We start from the raw sequence: 21,978 nt of genomic DNA on the forward strand, positions 1-21,978 counted from the left end.
GGGGCGAAAGAGAGAGAGAGTGGCGAGAGGGGGGTGGAAAGAAAGAGAGAGAGTGGCGAGAGGGGGGGCGGAAAGAGAGAGGGGGGAGAGAGAGTACCTGCTCCTTCCTTCGGGGCTGGGGAGGGAGGGAGAGACAGAAGCCAGCGGGCAGGCGGGGAAGGACCGGGCTCGCCGCCGCCTTCTCATCGGAGCTGGCAGGCAGGCAAGGCAGGCACGCAGGGCGGGCGGGGAGGGGAAGGACCGGCCTCTCCGCCACCGCCTCGGAGCCGGGCGGGCGGGGGGAGGACCGGCCTCGCCGCCGCCTCCTCGGGACATCTATATCCATAGATGTGTCTTTTCCCTTTTGAATAGCATTGTTGGAAGTACATTCTTCAAGCAAAGATTTGTTTGGGCACTATCGGAACCTTTCATAGATCTATGTGTTTTCTAGGAATTGTGTTTTATTAGTGTAGCGCTCTCTCTCGCTCTCTCGGCTTTCTAAGAGTTGAGGCTGCCAGATTAAAGAAGCTATTTATAGGATAATCCAGACTCCTCAGCGATTCAAGGCTTTACTGTGCAGACCTTAAAATTTCATCTTCATGTTGACACTAATGAACAATAACAGTCACCTCTCTTAGTCTGTGGCCATCTGGTTGCTTGGAGAAATATGCGATGTATCAGTAGGATAAGTCAGGTTTCCTGTCTCTTGAAAAAAATTGCCCGACAAATTGTTTTCTATCTGTCTCCTCAGATCCTTTATTAGACTTCTGAAGTCTCCGCATCCTCAAATGTTCAGGGTGGTGAGCAAAATTTAACATAATATAGCATTTTAATATATATCCATCTGTAGTTTAAACAGTATGTTAAATGTTGCTAACCACCCTAAACATTTGAGGAACAATTTCAAGTAGATGAGTATCTTTTCCATGGATGTACCTCTAAAATAACCCTGTGGGGTGAATTCTGGAAGATCTCTGAATTTGTCCTCCCATCAGTGAGAGCGGGCAGCACTGCCACTAAGGGCCTCACAATCAGCATAAACTAATTGTTCCCTCATTTCATACTAACACCAAAATTTTGCCCGAAGAAGGTATGAGCAAACATATCTTGGTTTGCACTTTTATTCTTCACCGGTCAGGATAGCTGGAGTTCAACAGGTAACTCCAGGGCTCTTTTTGGGCAGGAATGTACAGGAATGGAGTTCCGGCTGGCTCCTGAGTTGGCCACGCCCAGCAGGAACTCATTAGCATAATAGGCCACACCCAACAGCAGAAACTCATTAGGATTGGCTACATTAGGGGTGTGTGGCCTAACATGCAAAGAAGTTCCTGCTACAAAAAAAGCTCTGGATTTTGACAACAAACAAGGTAAACAGAATAAGAAGCAAAAGGTTGGTGTGGCTGGATGACCACACTTCTGGTAACATGGGGGTGCGGCCTAATATGCTAATGAGTGGTGCTGTCAGGGGTGTGGCCCAATATGCTAATGGATTTCTGCTATTGGGTGTGGCCTATTATGCTAATGAGTTCCTGCTGGGCTTTTTCTTTAAAAAAAAAGCCCTGGGTAACTCACTCTTTACTTGCTTTTCTCTGCTCCTTCTGATACCATTATGGTTGGTAAACTGAGAGCCACTGGTGGGATCCAGTGTAAGATTTCTGCAAGTAGAAGGGGGGAGATTTTTTTTATCATTTCCCCTCATGCTGTTCCTGGAGGTGGGAATCCCATCTCTGTTAGGAGTAACAGTCAGCATTTTAGGCTGCAGGGTGACAGGGGAGGTGGGACATCCTGTTCTGCTGATGGAAAACCAACCAACCTGGTACAGGGGCTACAGAGTTGAGTTCAGACGTGGGAAACCAAAGTACAACCCCCTGCTCAGCTGTGAAATACACTTGTTGGCCTTGGCAAGTTCCTTACGCCGGGAGATAAATTACCTCCCAGTGGGGTTGTCAACCTCAAGGTGGTATCTGGAGATCTCCTGGGATTACACTGATCTCCAGGCGACAGAGATCAGTTCACCGGGAGAAAGTGGCCACTTTGGAAGGTGGACTCTGCGGCATTATATACCCCATTGAAGTCCTTCCCCTCCCCAACCCCCCAACCCCAAAATCTTCAGTTATTTCCCAAGCTGGAACTGGCAACCCTACAGGATATTCTGAGCTCTTTGGAAAGGGGGCTGGATTCAGATATGAACAATAAACCATATGTAAGTGTATTTAGTCATGAGCAATGCTCCCTCTAAGCTGTGGAGTCTTGCGAGCAAAAATTCTACTTTGTGAGCTACTGGCATTGAAGTTGTGAGCGAGTGATTTGGCTGCTGCATCAATTAGTCTGCTCTGGAGCCATCCCTTCCTGAGCTGTGACAAAAATGTGTGAGCCGGAGGCTAAAAAAACTGTGAGCTAGCTCACACTAACCCAGCTTAGAGGGAACACTGGTCATGAGAGGTCCTTTCTCAATAGAAGAGTGGAGCCTTGTGTGACCCACAGACAATACATATCTTTACAACCCTTGCTGTCTCGTTCGTTTGTACGATTTGCATTGACTCACCGGACTTTTCTTAATGTTTGTTTCAGAGGATGGACAGACTCCATATACCTGCGTTTACGCAAAAGAAACCGCTGCAACCATAGAGATTACCAGAATATTTCTCAAAATGGTAATTCAGATTCACTTTCCCTGCTATACTGGGGTATATGCCTGCCCTAGTTTTATGACCCATTTAACTTCTTTGCTTGCTTGTTCGCATTATTGCCGGTGGCATTTTTCAATTTATGGAAAGCAATAGGGCTGAGATGAAAGGTCAGAGCCAAACCTTTAGGATCAGAATAAGGGATGGGGGTGTCCTAGAAACCCCCCCCCCTTCTTATGTCTTTTGTTTTTTGTCCCTTACCTGGCATTAGTTCTCCTCCACACAGAGCTTTCTTAATGTGAATACACAGCCAATAAGATTTGGCTTTCTGTCAAGATCTGAAGCCAAAACTGAGTGAGGGGATTGCTTCCCACCCTCACTCTGGCATTTTTGCTGAAAGAATAGAGAAAAGGGTAGCACTTGGCAGCAATGGCCATCACAGATAAGCAATTGTCGTCATTGATAAGTGGAATTAATGTTTCGCCCCTGTTCACATTGCTCAGACAAATCTGCAAACTAAGCAGCTAAACTGGGGGTGGGGGGAGCTTTGGGGCTTGGCTTACAGCTTTTAGCTCATGAGAAATGTCAGCCAGGGCTAGAGCCTGAAAGAGGAGTGCTCGGGCCAGTGTTGCCATTCAGAGCTACTCTAGGCTGCTATTCAGAAATGTCTGCTCTTCTCTAGCCCTTTTATTTTTGGAGGCATAAGGGGAAATGTGCAGATAATGTGCAGGAGTAAACCTTCTTCCAGCTTCTGAGATTGTGGCTGGTGACTGACTCATACTTGGTACTTTTAAAAAAATAAATCTTGTTTTAATTTTAGCCCATTATCTGATGAAAAATTAACCTTAAAGATATTAGGGGTATTTCCAGTTAGGTCGTTGCAATGTTGCATGACGCCCATCTCGAAGCACAAATGTTCCTTTAAATTAATGATGGGCCAGCATTTCAACCCATGATCCAGGGGTGGTGGTGGAGAGTAGTTTCCATTAACTGTGGCCTAAAACTATTGGGCTGAATCCAACCGGCTTTTTCCCGGTGAAAGAAGAAGGAGGTGTCCTCTTTGACCATTAAAAACATGTTATGCCAATGATCATGGGACTTGCGTGTATGAAAGCCATGGGAGAGGGGAAAGAAATGGGAGCTATACTGACTGGAAACGCTGGCTGGACCCAAAGTTGAGACCCTTGGAGTGCGCACAAGTGAAATATGGCAAGGAGATGTACCGGTGGCATGGTGCATTCCAGAAAACATCCTGCTTTTAAAGTTTGTATTTTGCAAAAGGCTTGGCATACTCAACTCTCCAACTTCCCTCCATGCTAATTAAACATTGGCTTGGCGTATCCGTTGCTCAGATGGTGCGGGTGCTGCTTCCTTCTCTGACTGCATCCTGTGGTGCTTTGAAACGATCCAACTGTGAGGAGAGGGGCACGTAGGAAGCCCCCTCCCTGGAGCATATCCTCCTTTAGGTGAAGCCAACACTGTGGGCAGGACAATTTCCCATGTGATCTGCCCCTCTCCTGTGATATTTTTCATCTCTTACAAATCTGTGTGCACTGAACCTACTTGTAAAAATAGCATTTGGAATGCCTCCATCTTTTGAGATGCACATTTGGAATTGTGGAAGTGAAGAGTTTGGCTTGACAGATGGACCATTAAAAATAGTACCAATCTCTCCAAAAGTCACTACTCTTTCTGGATGGTGTTATGGACCAGGAGACAAGAAGGTGGTAGATGAAGCTTTTGCCATGGCGTCTTTGACATGACCCCGGCCATGTCTTTGTTTGGGTTAACAATCAATGAGGAATCTTTCTGATGAAGCACTTTCTTTTCATGCTTGCAGTTTACAGGACTTGCAGGCATTCAAAGAAACAATATTTTGCACTTTTGCATATTAGTGGGAATGTTTCAGCAACTCCTTGAGAGCTTTTTGTGAGAGTTCCAAGCCCTCAACATACTATATCTTATTGTTCTTCATTATAGCTTATTGTTTTCTATTATTGTTCTTACTGTAAGGCAGACCAGCATCATTCCTTTGCAAATCCAGCAACAGTTAATAGTTGATTCTTCACCAAAAAAAAAATGACATGCATTTTTTTAAAAAAACTGGCAAATCTATCAACAACTTATTAAAGAGCCAGCATGCTGTAGCAGTTAGGAACTGGAAGACCTAGTCTGAGTCCCCGCTCTGCCGCTGAAGCTAATGGGGAGACCTTGGGCCCACCACGCTCTCGGCTTAACCCATTCCACAGGATTGTTGTTGTGTGACAATAAAATGGTGCCAGGAAGAACAGTGTCCTACGCTGCCTTGGATCCCCTTTGGGGAGAAAAGTGGGGTCTGGAGATCTAAATGACAAATAATTTTGCATTCAGATTTTTAAACCTGAAATTGTAGAATGGTTAATATTTTTGAAATTTTTGTTTCCATTCCTGGCTAACCTGCTAAATTAAACCCTGTGACCAGTGGGATATGAATGAATGAATGAATGAATGAATGAATGAATGAATGAACATTTACTTGCTGTCAAAGACCGTTATTCATAGGAATACATTCCTATACAGCCAAAGCGATTCATTCCAGCACAGAAGCAGTGGGATATGGTTAGTCAATAAATACACTCTGTCACCTGAACAGTGTACCAAAATAACCAAGATGGGCCAATGCCTAGTTGAAGGAGAAAGGTTCTCAAGGAGGTCAAGGCAGAGAAGAAACGGGGGTCCCAAGGGCTCAAAATACCTACCGCTAGCCCTGACCGCCAACTAGAATATTGGTGCTGTTAATTTAGGGTTGCCAAACCCCCGGTCCAGGTGGGGGTTCCCCCAATTTTTGAGGCTTCAGTCTGCTGGTAGCCAGCTGGCTGGTGGGGGAAGCCCCACCCTCAAACAGGGACGTCACCCGGCGATGTCCCCAACATGATGACATCATCCACAAGTGATGTCATCATGTCAGGGACGTCAGGGGTGATGCTCTAGTTTTTGGGCAAACAGTTTCATTGTGGCCCAGAAAATCCTGACAAGCAGGCTGGAGCCCCCCACCGGCAGCCAGTAAGGACCTAGCAACCCTAGCTGTAGTGAAAGCTGAGAAGAGATTGAAATGCTGATGATGTAAAGCACTGTATAAATGACTGTAGTTAATAATGCCTTCTCCCTTATGAACTTACCTTTCCACTCCAGTCATCTTCAGAGCTTTATTTTGGGTGCCCCTGGCATCTGAAGCTGGACACATGGCAACCCAAGAAAGGGGCTTCTTGGTCAAGGCACTGAAATGTTGGAACTCCCTCCACAGGGAGATTTGTTTGTCTCTGAAAAGTACGCAAACAGAGAGTGATTTCAGCAAAGCGTACTTTATTCTATCCGGAACAAGACGACTTTGGCCGGCTTGCAGGCCGGCTTATATCCCCCGAGAAACTGCCACCCAAAACACCCCCCTACTTCCCTATAGGTTATTTACAGTGGCCGAGGGTCCCATAGGCTCTCGGCCGGGAACCTAGCCCCCTGATTGGAGCAGGCTAGGATCCGCATAGTCCATTGTCTCTTCGAGTGAAGCTCTGCATTTGTCTCTGGACTTGTCTGGACTTGTCTGGACTGGATACATTACAGTCTCCCTCAATTGTTGTATTCTGCCAGTGGGTGAAGACTTTTTTATTTAGTGTACCCCTAGTAACTCTTCTTGGCCCTCCTCCCTGGTTGTGTTGTTATGCATGTTTGTATGTCTTTATGTTTTATTTTAAACACTGGCTTAATGTTTTAGTGTTGGGTGGAAAGGTGGCGTAGAAATGTTTTAGACAAATAAATAAGCATACAGATCTTTACAGAGTTCAGATCTAGGGTTGCCAGGCCCCACGTCCCAGTGGGGGTTCTCTCGCTTTTGGGGGCTTCGATCCACCACTAGCCACCTGACTGGCGGGGGAAATTCCACCCCCAAACAGGAATGTTGTTGCATGACATTCCCAATGCAATAACATCACTTCCGGGCTCTTGTTCTTTTAAGTGTCCGCAAGCATTTCTTTTTGGAAGTGGGTAACAAATACTTTAAATAAATAATACGCGTAGGTTCCCAGCCCTGTTTCACTATAGAGTCCTCTCCAAGTTGTAATTCAGCACTGCATTCCTATCACAGATGATCAATGGACACTCTTCCTGAATTCTCTTCCACTTCACTTTATACAGAGGCGTCTCACCTATTCTTTTGGAGCTTAATGTAACATCTTCAATCCCGACAGTTCGTGTTCTGTATCTGCTAATGATGCTCCAGCCCATTGAACATTGGGAAAGTATTTCATGGGGCCATTAGAAGGAGGAAATGTTATCTTAATCTTGCATGCCTGGGGAGTCAAAGACTCTGTGGATTCTGTCAGGGAAATCAGAAGCCTTTTGTCTTTGTGTCATTAAATTTTATACTTCCTTTATGGCTTTGGGGAGCAAAAGGTTCATTAAGCAACATGATAAGGCTAGCTTGCAGCCAGATAATTCCATCATGTCTGCCAATATCCTTTCTCATTCCTGCACATTCTGCTCTGTGCCAAGTCTTTATCCACCCAGGGCTAACCATGGAGGACCACAAAGGTCACCACACACCCCAGTCTCATAAGAATTCCCTAAACTCTTTATTATTGTTGTTGTTGTTGTTGTTGTTATTGTTATACTGTAGGTAGGGTTGTCAACTCTGGGTGGCAAAATTCTGGACATTTGGGGTCAGAACCTGGGAAGCGTGGGGTTTGGGCAGGGGAGGGACCTCAGCAGGGTATAATTCCACAGAGCCCACCTTTCAAAGCAGCCATTTTCTCCAGGGGAGCTGATCTCTGTCTTCTGGAATCCAGTTGGAATTCTGGGAAAACACTACCTGGAGACTGGCAACCCTAGGTGTACCCCATGGAGTGTTGCCATGGGCTTTCCACCCACACAGCACAACTTTTTCGCCTCCCTCTCTGTCTGCATCCGAAATGACAGGGGTGCCCCAGGAACACACTTTTGGGGGGCTTTTGGGCTGCGGCAGGAAGGCGAGGAGAGAAAGTTGCATTCCGTGGGTGGAAATTGTTCTCTGTGTGGAAAACGCTCTGTGGGATCCACCCCATTTTTAACCAAAATACCTACCGTAGAAAACCCAGCGCAAACGTGCCCCTGGTGTTGTAGGACATGTTTGGGTCCATATATCTGCCTCGCTTCTCCCAGCAGCTCCTCCTCTCCTTACTTTCCAATAGAGAGGTTCAGTTGATAGTGTTCCTTTCTAGGCTGGGGTTTGGTTGCTTTGAACAGACAAATATATATATTGGGGGTCGCGGTGGCTCAGAGGTTAAGATGCTGAGCGGCAGACGGGAAGGTCTGTAGCTCGGCATTTCGAGACCCTAGTGCCGTGTGACGGAGTGAGCTCCCGTCTCCTGCCAACCTAGCAGTTCGGAAGCAAGAAATTGCAAGTATTTAAATAGGTACCGCTTCGGAGACAAGTTAACAGCATTCCTTGTGCCTCAACGTTTAGTCATGCCGGCCACATGACCACGGAAACGTCTTCGGACAGCACTGGCTCTTTGGCTTGGAAATGGAGATGAGCACTGCCCCCTGGAGTCAGATTTGATTAGCTTTAGAGCAAGGGAAACCTGCCTGCCTGCCTGCCTATCATCCATCTATCTATCTATCTATCTATCTATCTATCTATCTATCTATCTATCTATCATCTATCTATCTATCTATCTATCATCTATCTATCATCTATCTATCTATCTATCTATATCTATCAATCTATCAATCTATCAATCATCTATCATCTATCATCTATCATCTATCATCTATCATCTATCATCTACCTACCTACCTACCTACCTACCTACCTATCTATCTATCTATCTATCTATCTATCTATCATCTCCCCTGCTTCTCCATCTTTCAGGTCAGAGTGTCCAGTGCTGGAAACACTCCTCCTTCTCATACCACACATCATGTTGGCCTTTGTCCAGGAAAAACAACCTAAGTTTAAGTCCCATTGCAATGAGTGGGTCTTTAATTAATTATGATTAATTTACCCCAAAAATTTCATTAGGGCTTTCATTAGATTAGGGCCTTTTCTGATAGTTAGCTTGTTAACTCAGTGGTGTTAGATTTTCTCTTTTTAAATCTCCTGTGGTAATTTAGGTGCCTCTTCAAAAGGCCTTTGGAATTTGGTTCAAACGTAAGTAAGTAAATGGCATTTTAATATTTTCTTCTAGAGTGAAAAAGATACTTGGAGAGATATCAGCATTACCCAGATCCAGCCATTTCAGAATATGAATAGCTCATAGTACTTGAATATGTTACAAAGTCATTTCCCTAAAATGGTACTCTGCTACTCAAAATGTAAAATATACCATTTAAGTCCAGGTCATGGATGCCAACGAGAACTCAGACAGTTTATATTCTGTTGACCTTCTGAGCTCCTGGCAAATGGGCCAAAAAACCTTTCTCCCGCTGTGTTAAGTGAAAATTAATTAGTTTGCATTTAGTACAGAGGTTTGTGGGAGAAATGTTTCTCCTCACCATAAGCTACAAAGGTTGAAATGAATAAAGGCAGCAGGGGTGGGGTGGGGGTGGAGGGAGAATACTTGAACATCTTGAAAAGCTGTAGGCTATCTGGATTGGAGAGCTTTCCAGAAGTTGGTCAGACAAGCTTGGGAATGTTGCCGTTCCTTTCCCCCCCAATGTTTTAGAGCTTTTCTGTTGCTTCATTGAGATTAATTTGACCTTAATCTCCAAACAATAACAATAAAAAGACTCAAACACAAAGCATATTCCGTGCTTGAAAATAAATGTTTCACACTGCAAGTTACTTTAAAAAAAGAGAGCCAGTCTATTACTCCACAAACAGACACACACACACTATTCTTCAATAGTGCTTGGTGTAGTGGTTAAGTGCGCGGACTCTAATCTGGGAGAACCGGGTTTGATTCCCCACTCCTCCACTTGCACCTGGCTGGACGACCTTGGGCAAGCCGTAGTTCTGGCACAGCTGTTCTTGAAAAAAGGGCAGTTTCTGTCAAGAGCTCTCTCAGCCCCACCCACCTCACAGGGTGTCTGTTGTGGGGGAGGGGAAGGGAAAGGAGTTTGTAAGCCGCTCTGAGACTCCTTTGGGTAGTGAAGGGCGGGGTATAAATCCAATCTCTTCTCTTCTTCTTCTTGTTCTCACTAACTTCTGAACAGAGCTGAAACATGTTTTCCTATCACTTGCTAGAACACCTCAGTGTTTGACCAACGCCATCACCCTTGGGGGAAAATAATTAAAATGGTTACTCCTCTGTTAGATGCATTTGTTCTTCCTGACTTCGGTCCAGCGTTGTTCGCGACCACGATATGGAGGCTTGTTCTTCTGATCCATTTCAGTTTTTCATGATGAGCACTGATATTTACCACTGTTTGTTTTTTTCATTTCCGGGCTGGCTCGTAGTCAGAAGTTCGACAAGCCTGTGATAGTTACCTACGCAATGGTTGGAAATGACGTCTGCAATGGGTGAGGCTTCACTCCCTCTGCACAGGGAATGAAAGTTCTGTAAGGGGAGGGGGGTAGGTATCTCTAGCAGAGAATTTTTAGGGCTCTTGGAAGAAGAACCTGCTGTTGAGTCACAACCAACTCATGATGACCTCACCCAAGAGGGCAATTCAGGCAAGAGATGGGCAGAGGTGACTTGCATTGCCTTCCTCTGCATAGCAACCCCGGTCTTCGTTGGTGGCCTCCCATTCAAGGACTGGCCATGACTGACCCTGCTTAGTTCCCAAGCCCTGAGAAGCTTGGGCTAAACTGGGTTATTCAAGCTGCTATGCTCTTTTACCAGGTTAGAATTCCTACAGTTCTTTGAGGGACTGAGCAATCCATGGCAGCCAGATAGGTATAAAACTGATATAAGTTTGTAGTGCACATGTACACTACATAATCACTCATATAACATCCTTAGAATAATTTATATTAACCTACTGGATCCCATCAGTAGGTTAATATCCAAGCTAGGCTGGAAATGAAAAACGTGTGTGTGTGCAGTTGTGAGCATTTATGCAGTCGAGTGTGTTTTGTTAACATCTCAATCCTTCTTTTTAAAAAATATCTGTTGCCATTTATTAACATTTTTGCAGCAATTCCACTAATTTTTCTCATGCTAAACCTGGTTACACCAGCCCCTCTTTTAAACTTTGGTCCAATTCACACATTACAAAGTCCACCTGTCCCTCCTGTCTCCTTATCAGTCAGATATCCTCTGGGACTTCCTCTTAGAGCTTCACTCCCATGTACATGTGGGAACCACGTCAGATCACAACCAAAGAGGGGACTTAAGACTTCACCCTGCACACTGTTTTCCTGAACTGAAGTGGCCTTTGGGAACAGCTTACTGGGGGCTACACCCTGAACTTAAGGGCTACACTTCGGGGCTGTTTCAAGTCAGGAAATAGTGTGGGAAGAAGGCTTAAACCCCCTGACCCCAGACAACATGGTCCCAATCTGGATCAGGCCCATGTATGCCTGGCAATTAGGTTCCAAGCACAGAACTCCCAGAGTATGTCTGACACACAAGACCTGGGGTGTTCACAATGGGGACATGAGTGAAATGTTCCTTTTTGCTAGGAAATCAGGAATGGAGTTACTCATGCAGATTCCTGCTGTTAGGTTCACCCAGCAGAGATGGGAGGGGGGTGTTCAACACAACATCCATTTATTAGCAAGAAGATACAGGGATGGGAACAACTGTTTCCAGGACAAGTGAGCTCATTGTAATTCTAACTAATAAAAAGAACTAACAAGCAGGGATTCTACCCCATGACACTAAACCAACACATGCAAATATCAGAGGGAGGAAACAGACTGTTCCATTGTAACACATACAATAAATACACCACAGAGAGGACTTTACTACATTTAAATTGACCCTTAGTGATCCATAATACCGTGATTTATGGTGATGTATTGTTGCAGAGGGCTATACACATGCACAGGCACCAGATCAGCTCTAGTTCTTTTAGGGTAAAGGGACCCTAAAACCAAAATTGGGGTCACACTGCATTGAACAGATGATGAAGAAGAAGAGATTGGATTTATACCCCGCCCTTCACTACCCGAAGGAGTCTCAAGGCGGTTTACAATCCCTTTCCCTCCCCAGAACAGACACCCTATGAGGTAGGTGGGGCTGAGAGAGTTCTTGTGAGAGAACCTCTTATGAGAGAACAGCCCTAAAAGAACTTGTGACTGACACAAGATCACACCAGCCACTGCATGGGAAGGAGTGGACAATCAAACCTGGTTCTCCCAGATTAGAGTCCACGCTCTTAACCACTACACTAAACTGGCTCTACACCAAAATGGCAACCACAGTTGGATATGTATCCTCACCTGCATTTGTATGTGCATTTGCTTTGTGCTCACAGATCCTAACTAAGTATGTTATGGATAGGGAAACCTTCTTATGCATATAGATCTGCCTAGCTGGATTGGGCATCCATGTTTCTTATTTTGGTTGGATCTAGGGTTGCCAGCCTCCAGGTGGGGCCTGAGGATCTCCCGCTTTTACAACTGATCTCCGGCTGACAGAGATCAGCTCCCCTGGAGAAAATGGCTGCTTTGAAGGGTTGACTCTGTGGCATTGTACCATGCTGAGGCCCCTCCCCTCCCCAAACCCCGCCCTCTCCCGGATCCACCCCCCAAACTCTCCAGGTATTTTCCAACCCAGACCTGGCAACCCTAGTTGGATCACTCCCTAAGTCAGCGATCCCCAACATGGCGCCCATGTCTGATGTAACGCCGTCCAAGGTGTTTCTTGATGTCCACTTGCTTCTTTCTGAAAAACACAACATGCCCAAAGCAAAGAACCTGTCTTGGTTTTCTTCCACCTCATTGGAAACAGAAGGTAATTCAGAAGAACCAAGGAGACATCACCTTTGGGTATGCAGAGATTAATCGTTTGGAAACAGTGAGCCCTATCATTGGAGTGTGTTTGGCTTAGAACCTCCCGGCATTACATAAGAACATAACAGAAGCCATGTTGTTATTTGTAATTGCATCCCATGGCAGCCATTTTGTGATTGGTCCCATCTCCCATGGCAGCCATCTTGCCCTGTTACCCCCTATCCATTCTCAAAATTCCAAAAGTGCCCACAGGCAGAGCAAGGCTGGAGATCCCTGACAGAAGCTCATATGTGCCAGTGAAAACAAGTCACTGGAAAATTCCAATAAGGAATTCAAACAGCTGTTGTGGCTGACATTTCCACAACAAAATGGACATGTGAACAAGAATTCATTTTTCTACATCTTTCAACATCTTGCAAAAAATCCTTGAGACACTTCATGAATTTTTGTGTGGAGATCCCCACCTTCGCTTCTTTTTACGTAGGTTGCAGCTTCCTAATGATGAATGGGGAAGTTAGCTCCCCTCCCCGTCTCAAATGTTACCACAGAGCAAGTCTTCTGTCACTCACACTTCACAAACACCCACCCGGGCTGTGCTGGAAACAAACTACTGATACCCACTATATGAATGGCCTGCCATCTACTCAGTTTCATAAGACAGAAGGCAAATTGCCAGCAATTACTGCAACTAGAGATGCCTGGCTCACTTTAGGACGCCAACTTAAATTTCATTCCTGTTCTTATTCCAAATTGACATTAAAGAAAAATTCTGTGCTCAAAATAGCAAAACATCTTTCGTGTGGGAATTTTCTATACGAATATGAAGTTTCTAGATTTCTCTGCACTGCAGGAGAAATATAATCCTTCCTCCCAATAAGCCACATTGCAAAAAACCTCCACTTTTTATATCTACTCATCTTTCCATTTTGCCCCATGGACTGCAGAGTTTCTAATATGCTCTGATTTTGAAGAGAGAGGCAGGAAGGCCACAAAGCTTGACACACGCACACACACACCCGCCCTCAATATTCAGACCTGTTTGGAACATTTTCAGTCCTCATCAGACTGATTTTTGAGGATTCCCCACACTTTTTGGTTAATATACAAAGTCATTTATTTATTTATTTATTTATTTATTTATTTATTTAGATTTATAAATTGATCAATCCCTGAGAACTCAGGGCTCTGAGCAATAAACAACAACAAAATACATATCATATTAAATCATATCATATTACATATCATAATATTACATATCATATTAAATCATATTAAATAAACATTTTTTAAAAATCTACATTTTGGGGGAGACCTTGAGTGCATAAAAACCTCCACACTACGGCCAGGCAGCTTACCATTGGATGTAGTGGCAGGTTTTATTATGGCTGGCACCAGGGCTTTTTTTGTAGAAAAAGCCCAGCAGGAACTCATTAGCATATTAGGCCACACCTCTGACAGCGCAACTCATTGGCATATTAGGCCACACCTCCATGTTACCAGAAGTGCTGCCATCCACCCACACCCACCTTTTGCTTCTTATTCTGTTTACCTTGTTTGTTGTCAAAACCCAGGGCTTTTTTATAGCAAGAACTCCTTTGCGCGTTAGGCCACACACCTCTAATGTAGCCAATCCTAATGAGTTTCTGCTGTTGGGCGTGGCCTATTATGCTAATGAGTTCCTGCTGGGTGTGGCCAACTTGGGAGCCAGCCGGAACTCTGTTCCTGTGCGTTCCTGCCCCAAAATAGCCCTGGCTGGCACCCTCCTCCTCCTCTCTCCCATCTTTTCTTTCTTCTTTGCCTCCTCCTTCCCCTGCCTGCAAGGCAGCAACACTGTCCAGAATTGGCTCAAGATAAATCCACACACCACCCATGGATTGCTTTAATGCACCTAATGAGTGGTTTATTTATTATAATTTTTAACAATGTCTGTGATGTATTTTATCCCACTGTTATTCGTCGCCCAGAGCCCTATGAACTCAGGGATTGGGCAATCCATACATACATAAATAAGAAATTCTGAGGCAATTTGAACTTGCATAATTCATCTGCAGTTCTTTTAGCTGAGAATTGCAGAATTGGCATGCTGAAGATCACATTAGAAGAGATGGAGGTCACGTATCTCTTTGAAGTAAAACTGCAGGCTTCGGAACAGGGCCATGCGAAAGGCAGGGCTCCTCATCCTATGCATTGTTTCTGCCGTCAAAACTCCCCTTCCTTGTACTTCCGTCAACCCTGGAAGGAAGGTTACTAGGCAGAGACACGGTCTGTGGACAAATGAATATAGGTGTTTCTGCTTCTGCCTTCTTGCCGCAGCTGTGTGTGTTTGAAAACCATTTCTGGAGAATCAGGGAATCCCTTTGGGAGTGGTGAGGAAAGAGGCACAGAGGCTGCAGTACAAAGGGAGCACTGGCAGAAACTACCTTCCTTTGTGTGGGTGGAAGCAGGGCCGGCTCGAGGTGTTTCTGCGCCCTAGGCGAGGCTGCCTTATGGCGCAGATGCCAACCTCCCGGTGGGGCCTGGAGACCTGGAGCCCTCTGGAGCCAGCCACCCTTTTGCTGCTGCTGCCACCACCACCTCCTCCCCCCCTGCCACCACCAAAGAGGGGGAGGAGGGGGGAGGCACAGCTTGGCGCCCCATCCAGGGCCCGGCGCTCTAGGCGAATGCCTAGTTCGCCTAGTGGGTGAGCCGGCCCTGGGTGGAAGTGCCATTTAGATTTGGATTTAAGCTCCCCCCCCCCCCGGGCATGCTAAATAGATTTGTTTTTGCTTTTTTTGCCAAATGGAAAAATTACAATCAGGTTCCAATGAAAGGATTTTTAATCTATTCATCCTGCAAGTTTGCAGATATATATATTTTTTAAAAAGTTGCTTACATTGGTATCTATGAAAACGGCTTTGCTACACGATTAGGAATTATTGGCATCATTATCATGTAATGCGTGTACTGAACTATTAGTTACCATGATTTCATAAAAAGAGACGAATTATAGTCCGCAGTGGCTTTCTACTGGGTTCAAAGTGTACTAATATGCCTAAGGGGGGGTCTTTACATTTGGCAGCATGGCATGGGCTGGAGATCATTGTATTTCCATGGTATTATGTCAATATATATATTTTTACAAGAAAGAAGAAAATTCATGAAACATGAAAGCATGTGGTTCGTTATGCAAGATCTTAGACATTAGGAGGGTGGTTCTAATACTATGATTTTCTTCCACTCTGATTTGAACCCCTTCCCATTGAAATAAACGGCCTACATAAAGCTATTTCTCTCCATCACACCATGTAGCTCTTAATCTGCCATTCATGGAGCAAGGGGGGGCTGTTATTCCCCGTAATACGTTAATACCTACCTTGCCTTCTCCCTCAAATAATCACAAATGTTGTTCCAGCAGGTTGTGCCAACCTCATTTCTAAAAGTCCTTACCCCCTTTGGGATTATTCTCTACACTGTTGAGGCCGAAGTTTGAAATGGCACAAGCTGGACAGCAAATGGGTTCAGCTCTGGTTCAGCAAGGGCACACATGAATTCTGCAAAAAAGACATTCATATTGACTCGTGTTTGTATTCCACTGTATTCCCAAGGGAAATAGCTGCTCGTTCATCTCCGTTGCAATGATGGTAACTTCCTTCACAAAAGGCATTGGGGTTAATCTGCTGGGAAATTGCGTGGGATTAAGAATCTGAAGAATCTGATCTGTAAAATCCCACCGCTTATTCTCTGTAGACTTAAATCCCCCTTTCACTTGGGTTTAGCTCTATCAGGATGCATGACAAGAGCTCTTCTCAGTCATTACTGCTTCGCATTCCTGTGGTGCATACCAGGAGAGCACGTTATGTGCAATCCTCTCATTTACCTCTGTTGGCCATTTTGTGTGCGAATGGGACAACAGGCATATTTTCCAGCTTCGGTATATGCAATTGGAAACCAGATTTTCTTGAGAGCTTCTGATAATCTATTCCTAAACTGGGGAGTATGCCTATTGTCCCTTTCACACAGAATAGCCATAGCATGCGTTTAAACGATTGCAAATCCTAGGCTCCCCTCCCTGGTAGGTGAGGTAGGAGCATGAGAGTCATAATGACTGAAAAGGGCTAAAAGGTTACAAGAATCTAATATTTTGGATATTTCACTGGCCCGCAGAGACGTGATTTTGTAGATCTCAAACCATACCATTGTGAAACAAATTTAGAGTCCAGTGCACCTTTAAGACCAACAAAGGTCAACCTTTGTTGGTCTTAAAGGTGCCACTGGACTCTAAATTTGTTCTACTGCTTCAGACCAACATGGCTGACCACCTGGAACATATCCTTGTTTGCTGTTTGATTACTATGAATGAGTGGCCTGTAGTGTTATATCTCATAAGAACCAGGGTCTATAACAAAATAGTCGTAATGTCCCTCAATAGGTGCTAATTGTTAGAAGATACCCCTCTAATAGCTCTGTTAATTATCCATCAGATCTTGGTAATTTTTTATGTGTGTGTGTGCACCTGGAAGTCATGTCGACCTCTGGTGACTGTCCCCTACTTGGGGGCCTAGAGGATATTCAGAGGGCTGAATAAGGCCTGCCCCCGCCTCCCACCTCTGGTATTCCAAGGAGGTCTCCCATCCAAGAACTTGCCAGGATTGGCCCTGCTTAGCTTCTGAGATCTGACGAGATCAGGCTTGCCTGGACTATCCAGGTCAGGGATAATTATCCATCAGATCTTGAAGGAGATGACCCCCTCCAAATAACAGAAGGGGGCAAGCATGTATGTGAAGAAATAGCAGGTTTGGGGAGAACAGAGGGTTGCCAGCCTCCAGGTGCAGACTGGAGATCTCCCAAAATCACAACTGACCTTCTGATGACAGAGATCAGTTCCCCTGAGGGGAAAAACCCGGAGGCTGGGCTCTGTGGCATTATACCCTCCTGAACTCCTTCCCCAGGCTCTGCCTCCAAAACCTCCAGGAATTTTCCAAATCGGAGCTGGCAACCCTAAGAGAGAGGAATCCTAAGGAGATTTTCCCTGGGAGCAAGCCCCAATAAGTAGACTTCACAAAAACCTACTTGAGAGGGGCTGTGGCTCAGTGGAAGAGCATCTGCTTGACATGCGGAAGATCCCAGGTTCAGTCCCCAGCATTTCCAGTTAAAACGACCAGGTAGTAGGTGGTGTGAAAGGCCTCTACCTGAGACCCCAGAGAGCCACGTCCAGTCTGAGTAGATAATACTGACTTTGATGGAGCGATGGTCTGGTTCCGTATAAGGCAGATTCATGCGGTCATGTGACTGCACCGAAAAAAACAGACAGAGAATCTGATGAGTTGGCTGAAACATGTGGAGTGCAGGGTATAATCTCTGTCAAGTACGAGACTCAACACAGCTAGTGAACAGTGAATCAGCTTTATTAACAAAGTCAGAAGAAATCAGAATGAGACAAAATCATAGAGCAACAGGCTCTCTTTTAAACAGTCCGGGCTTGGGTAGCCACGCCCACAAGTCAGCTAACAACCAATCACTATTTACAAATAAGGTCCAATCAGAGTGCTTCCCTCCAGAACATTGCACAGCTCTGATTGGTGTATTTACAATCCTGTTTTAGAACTCAAGCTAATGCAGAACTTAATACATAACAATCTCTCTGTCTCTCTCTCACACACACACTGTGGGGATCTGATGAGGGGTAGCAGATCTGCCCTGTAGTAGTGCCGCTCTGCTTCCATCCAAGTTCTGCTTGTATTTTTGCAAAAAAAAAAATACAAAAAAACACCAGTGTTCTTTCATCCAAAGGAAATCAAACCCACGCCACGGAGTTGTTGGAACTGCTCAGCAACTGGGCAAGTGAGGAATGGAGAACCATACATTGGATGATATTGGATGCACTGAAATAGCAGCATCAAGCCGAATGTGGTTTCTTTAATGGGGGTTGTTTTATAAAACGAGTAATGAAATCTATTATTTCCCTATACTATTGATGTCTAATAATCTGGTTTTTTTAAAGCAATTTTCGATCAGAATCATAAAACCCTCCTGATATAATTCAGTTTTCCGTTTCCAACCAGGATAAGTGCTGCAACTCTGTGCACTGCAGAACCGTGCCTCAGCCAAAGTGCCGCTAAAATGCCAATATTTCATGCCAGCGTGGCAAGTGAGACATTGAGAAATACAGGCATTTGTAAATGACAAAGATAATGAAACTGGCAGCTCGTGTGCTTTCCCAGTAGAACCCAAATTGCAATGTCTAAATGAGGATACACAAAAATATAGACAGATGGTACAGATCTCGCAGCTTACCAAAGCACAAATGTAGGACAGAGAAATAAAAAAAGAGAGAGAAACAGGGGGAAAAAATAAATGAATGCTCCGAGGAGACATGTTTAAAGAGAAATGGCAAAAACGTTAGATTCACTAGTTATTGCTTCCCTTGCGTTCTTCTCTCAAAACTGCCTTTTATCCGTGGCATAAAGGCAAGTACAGTAGGAAGAAAACAAGAGCCGACTGATTGGAGCCAGAGACAATCTGTGGCTTAAATGAGGGACGGGTGAGAGATACGATGGAAAGAGATTAAATGTCCTTATTGGTAAATTGGCAGTTGTAGGGGCTTTATTGCCTGTTCTGAAAATGCTTCTGTCAGGAAGAACTTCAGTCAGCTGCAGTGAGGCTGCCTCCAAGTACAAATAGCTTCGCTTGTTAGCACTGGCCAGGTAGCCTCTCCTGTCCTTTCACTGTTCAGGTTTGTTAGTTCTAAACAAGAAAGCTTCCCAATCCCATAGGACCAGCATTAGGTACAGAAAGCCCAGAGTTCTGTCAAAATCCTGCGTAGAATCGTGGGGTGAGAAAGGACTTGATCAACCATCTAGTTTGGGCCTGCACAATTTGTGTCCCACAAAACTGAATGGAGCCCACCAGCCATGAATGTCAGCCCACTAGGTGCCAATAAACTTCCTGTTCTTGATGCCTGCAAAAATTGGGCATAGGGCATCAAACAACTGGCATGCCTAGAGTTGCCAGCTCTGGGTTGGGAAATACCTGGAGATTTGAGGGTGGGGTTTGGGGAGGGGAGGGACCTCAGCATGGTCCAATGCCATAGAGTCCACCCGCCAAAGCAGCCATTTCCTCCAGGGGCATTGGTCCTGGTCATCTGGAGAGCCATTGTAATAGTGGGAGATCTCACGCTGTGTGGATCTCAAGCCGTGTGGTCCTGACCCGTTCCAACTTGCCCAGATACATTTCCAAAACAGGACACTAATTCCAACGTTTGGTCCTTGTTGTTGCCCACTAAGCATTTTGCCTTCCTTTTCTTCCACAGGAAGGCTGACACAGTGGCAGCGATGACTACGCCTGAGCAACTGCATCCCAACATGTTAAAGAGTTTACGTTATCTGCAACAGTCTTCTTCCCAAAGGGAGCCATGTGATTTTAGTGGGCTTGGCTGATGGTACCTTCTTATGGGATAACATGCACGGCGGATATCATCCCCTTGGTAAATATTCCAGCTTCCTTTCTTAGGCATGAGTATCTGTAAGAGGTGCCTTCCCAGACCAGATCACAGGTCCATCTAGTTTGGCATCCTGATTCACACGACAGTCAACAAGGCACTCTGGGAGGAACCAATGAACAGGGCACAGAAATCAAGACCTTTCCTTCATTTTGCCTCCTGGCACTGGTACTGAGCTGCAGTCCCATTAGTCACTCTCCACAAATCTGTCCAATCCCTCATTACCAGTGTTCCCTCTAAGATGAGTTAGTGTGAGCTAGCTCACAGTCTTTTAGCCTCCGGCTCACACATTTTTGTCTTAGCTCAGGAAGGAGGGCTCCAGAGCAAACGAACATATGCAGTAGTCCAATCGCTCGCTCACAACTTTAATGCCAGTAGCTCACGAAGTAGAATTTTTGCTCACGAGACTCCACAGCTTAGAGGGAGCATTGCTTATTGCAGCCATTTATGCTAACAGCCACGGCGATATCCAGTTGCAGACAGCCCCACAGTTTATCAACTCGGAGTGAAGAAGTGTCGTCTTTTATGTCCTAAATCTCTTGCCTATTGACACCATATGTAGGCTTACCAAGTTGCTTGCCATGGCATCAGCCTCCTACCTCCATGGGCTCTTGCCCACTCTTGAAGCAGGAGAAAATTGGAAGGGGGGAGTGATGTAGCAGATGTGGTGATGTCATTTCTGGTCAGCATGGCCATGAATCTCTAGGAATGTCATCTGTGGCCTTTAGTTAAAGCGATTGAGGGAATAGAGCATCATGTGATGTTCCACCTCCCCTGCCCCACCCTCTAAAGCTCCTGGTATTGTCAGGTGCAAACTTGGCAACCCTGTTACGAGTTCTAGAATTCTGGGAGAGAGAGAGAAAGTTCTTTCTCTGAGGCTGAAGCCCTGCCAGTTGGCAAGGATTTTTATTCCCTGGACTTCCATCATGATTGTAGTACTCCAGCTGTCCGGGGTCTTGGGCTGAGGTCTTTCACATCACCCAGTGCTTGATCGTTTTAACTAGCAATGCCGGGAAATTGAACTTGGGACCTTCTGCGTTATACCCCCCCCCAGTGTTGAGCCCCCCCCTAGGATCTTCCTATCTGTGTGTATGGCAGAGGTCTCATTCCTTCCAATTTAAGCAATCCTATGTACTAGATTATAGTTACAGGCTAATTTAGCTCAGGCTGCGAGGGCAACAATCTAGTGCTAAACTGGAAAACACCGTTGACATTTCCTCTGGCAAAACCACAAATTAAATCACTGACATTTGGACAGCTTTTAATGGAACCAGAAGCTTGAGGTATCCGGTCGGTCACGCTGTAGGACCACTTCTAATCGTGAGGATTTCACTGAGGTAACCAGTGTGTTAAATGAAGGAGAAGAATCCTCAGTGGAAGTAATGGCAATAGTTTAAATAGTCACTCCCATGCACGGCCTGAGATTTTGTGAGCCTTTTGTGAACCTTTTGTGATTGTGTTACACGGAATGCAAGCTGGCCTTGAGGGTGTTTCCTTTTTTTAAAAAAAAAATGCATGATTAAGGTATCTTCTTCAGCATCCTGACTTAGGTAGCACTTTTGTCTAAGAATGAAGCAGTAGGTGGAGGACACCCTGCTTTGTAGGATGTTGATCAAACATGAGTGTTGCTTAATATAATGCATGTCATGGGGAATCGGTTGTGTACTTAACTGAGTGCTTGAATTCACCTCACCTGCGCAGAAGATGCATTTCCCTCTATGACAGAAAATATTATTTCCACCTTTAAAGCCCAACCTATCTGATATATGAAAAGTGAAAACCATGATTGTACACAGTCACCTTTAATCTTCTTCCTTGATGTGAAATGGCTAAATTTGTTTTTGGAGAGTGAAAGGCTCGCTAATGGATAAAACATCAGTCATTGCCCCTGAGATTTCAGCAGACTATTATAGCTCTCTCGCTCGCTCGATTGCTTGAAAAAGAGGGGGGGGGAAGTGTGCTGTGTGCCGAACAGAAAACAATGACCGTTCTGTGAGGCCAAGACAAATGGTAGTGTGGGAACTCACTTGCATTGCCAGAGTGGA

General features: G+C 45.1%; 1 protein-coding gene across 1 annotated transcript in view; it reads left to right on the forward strand.

The window, feature by feature from the left end:
• AOAH (acyloxyacyl hydrolase) overlaps positions 1 to 21,978 on the forward strand; it is a 124,694-nt gene that overhangs the window by 81,877 nt on the left and 20,839 nt on the right. Inside the window, 5 exon segments of the mRNA XM_015419235.1 lie at positions 2,551 to 2,633; positions 8,730 to 8,754; positions 9,991 to 10,077; positions 19,745 to 19,820; positions 19,822 to 19,918. Coding sequence (XP_015274721.1) covers positions 2,551 to 2,633; positions 8,730 to 8,754; positions 9,991 to 10,077; positions 19,745 to 19,820; positions 19,822 to 19,918 — 368 coding nt within the window.

Source organism: Gekko japonicus, unplaced genomic scaffold (assembly GCF_001447785.1).
Source record: "Gekko japonicus isolate JY-2015 unplaced genomic scaffold, Gekko_japonicus_V1.1 scaffold190, whole genome shotgun sequence".
Lineage (NCBI taxonomy): Eukaryota > Metazoa > Chordata > Lepidosauria > Squamata > Gekkonidae > Gekko > Gekko japonicus.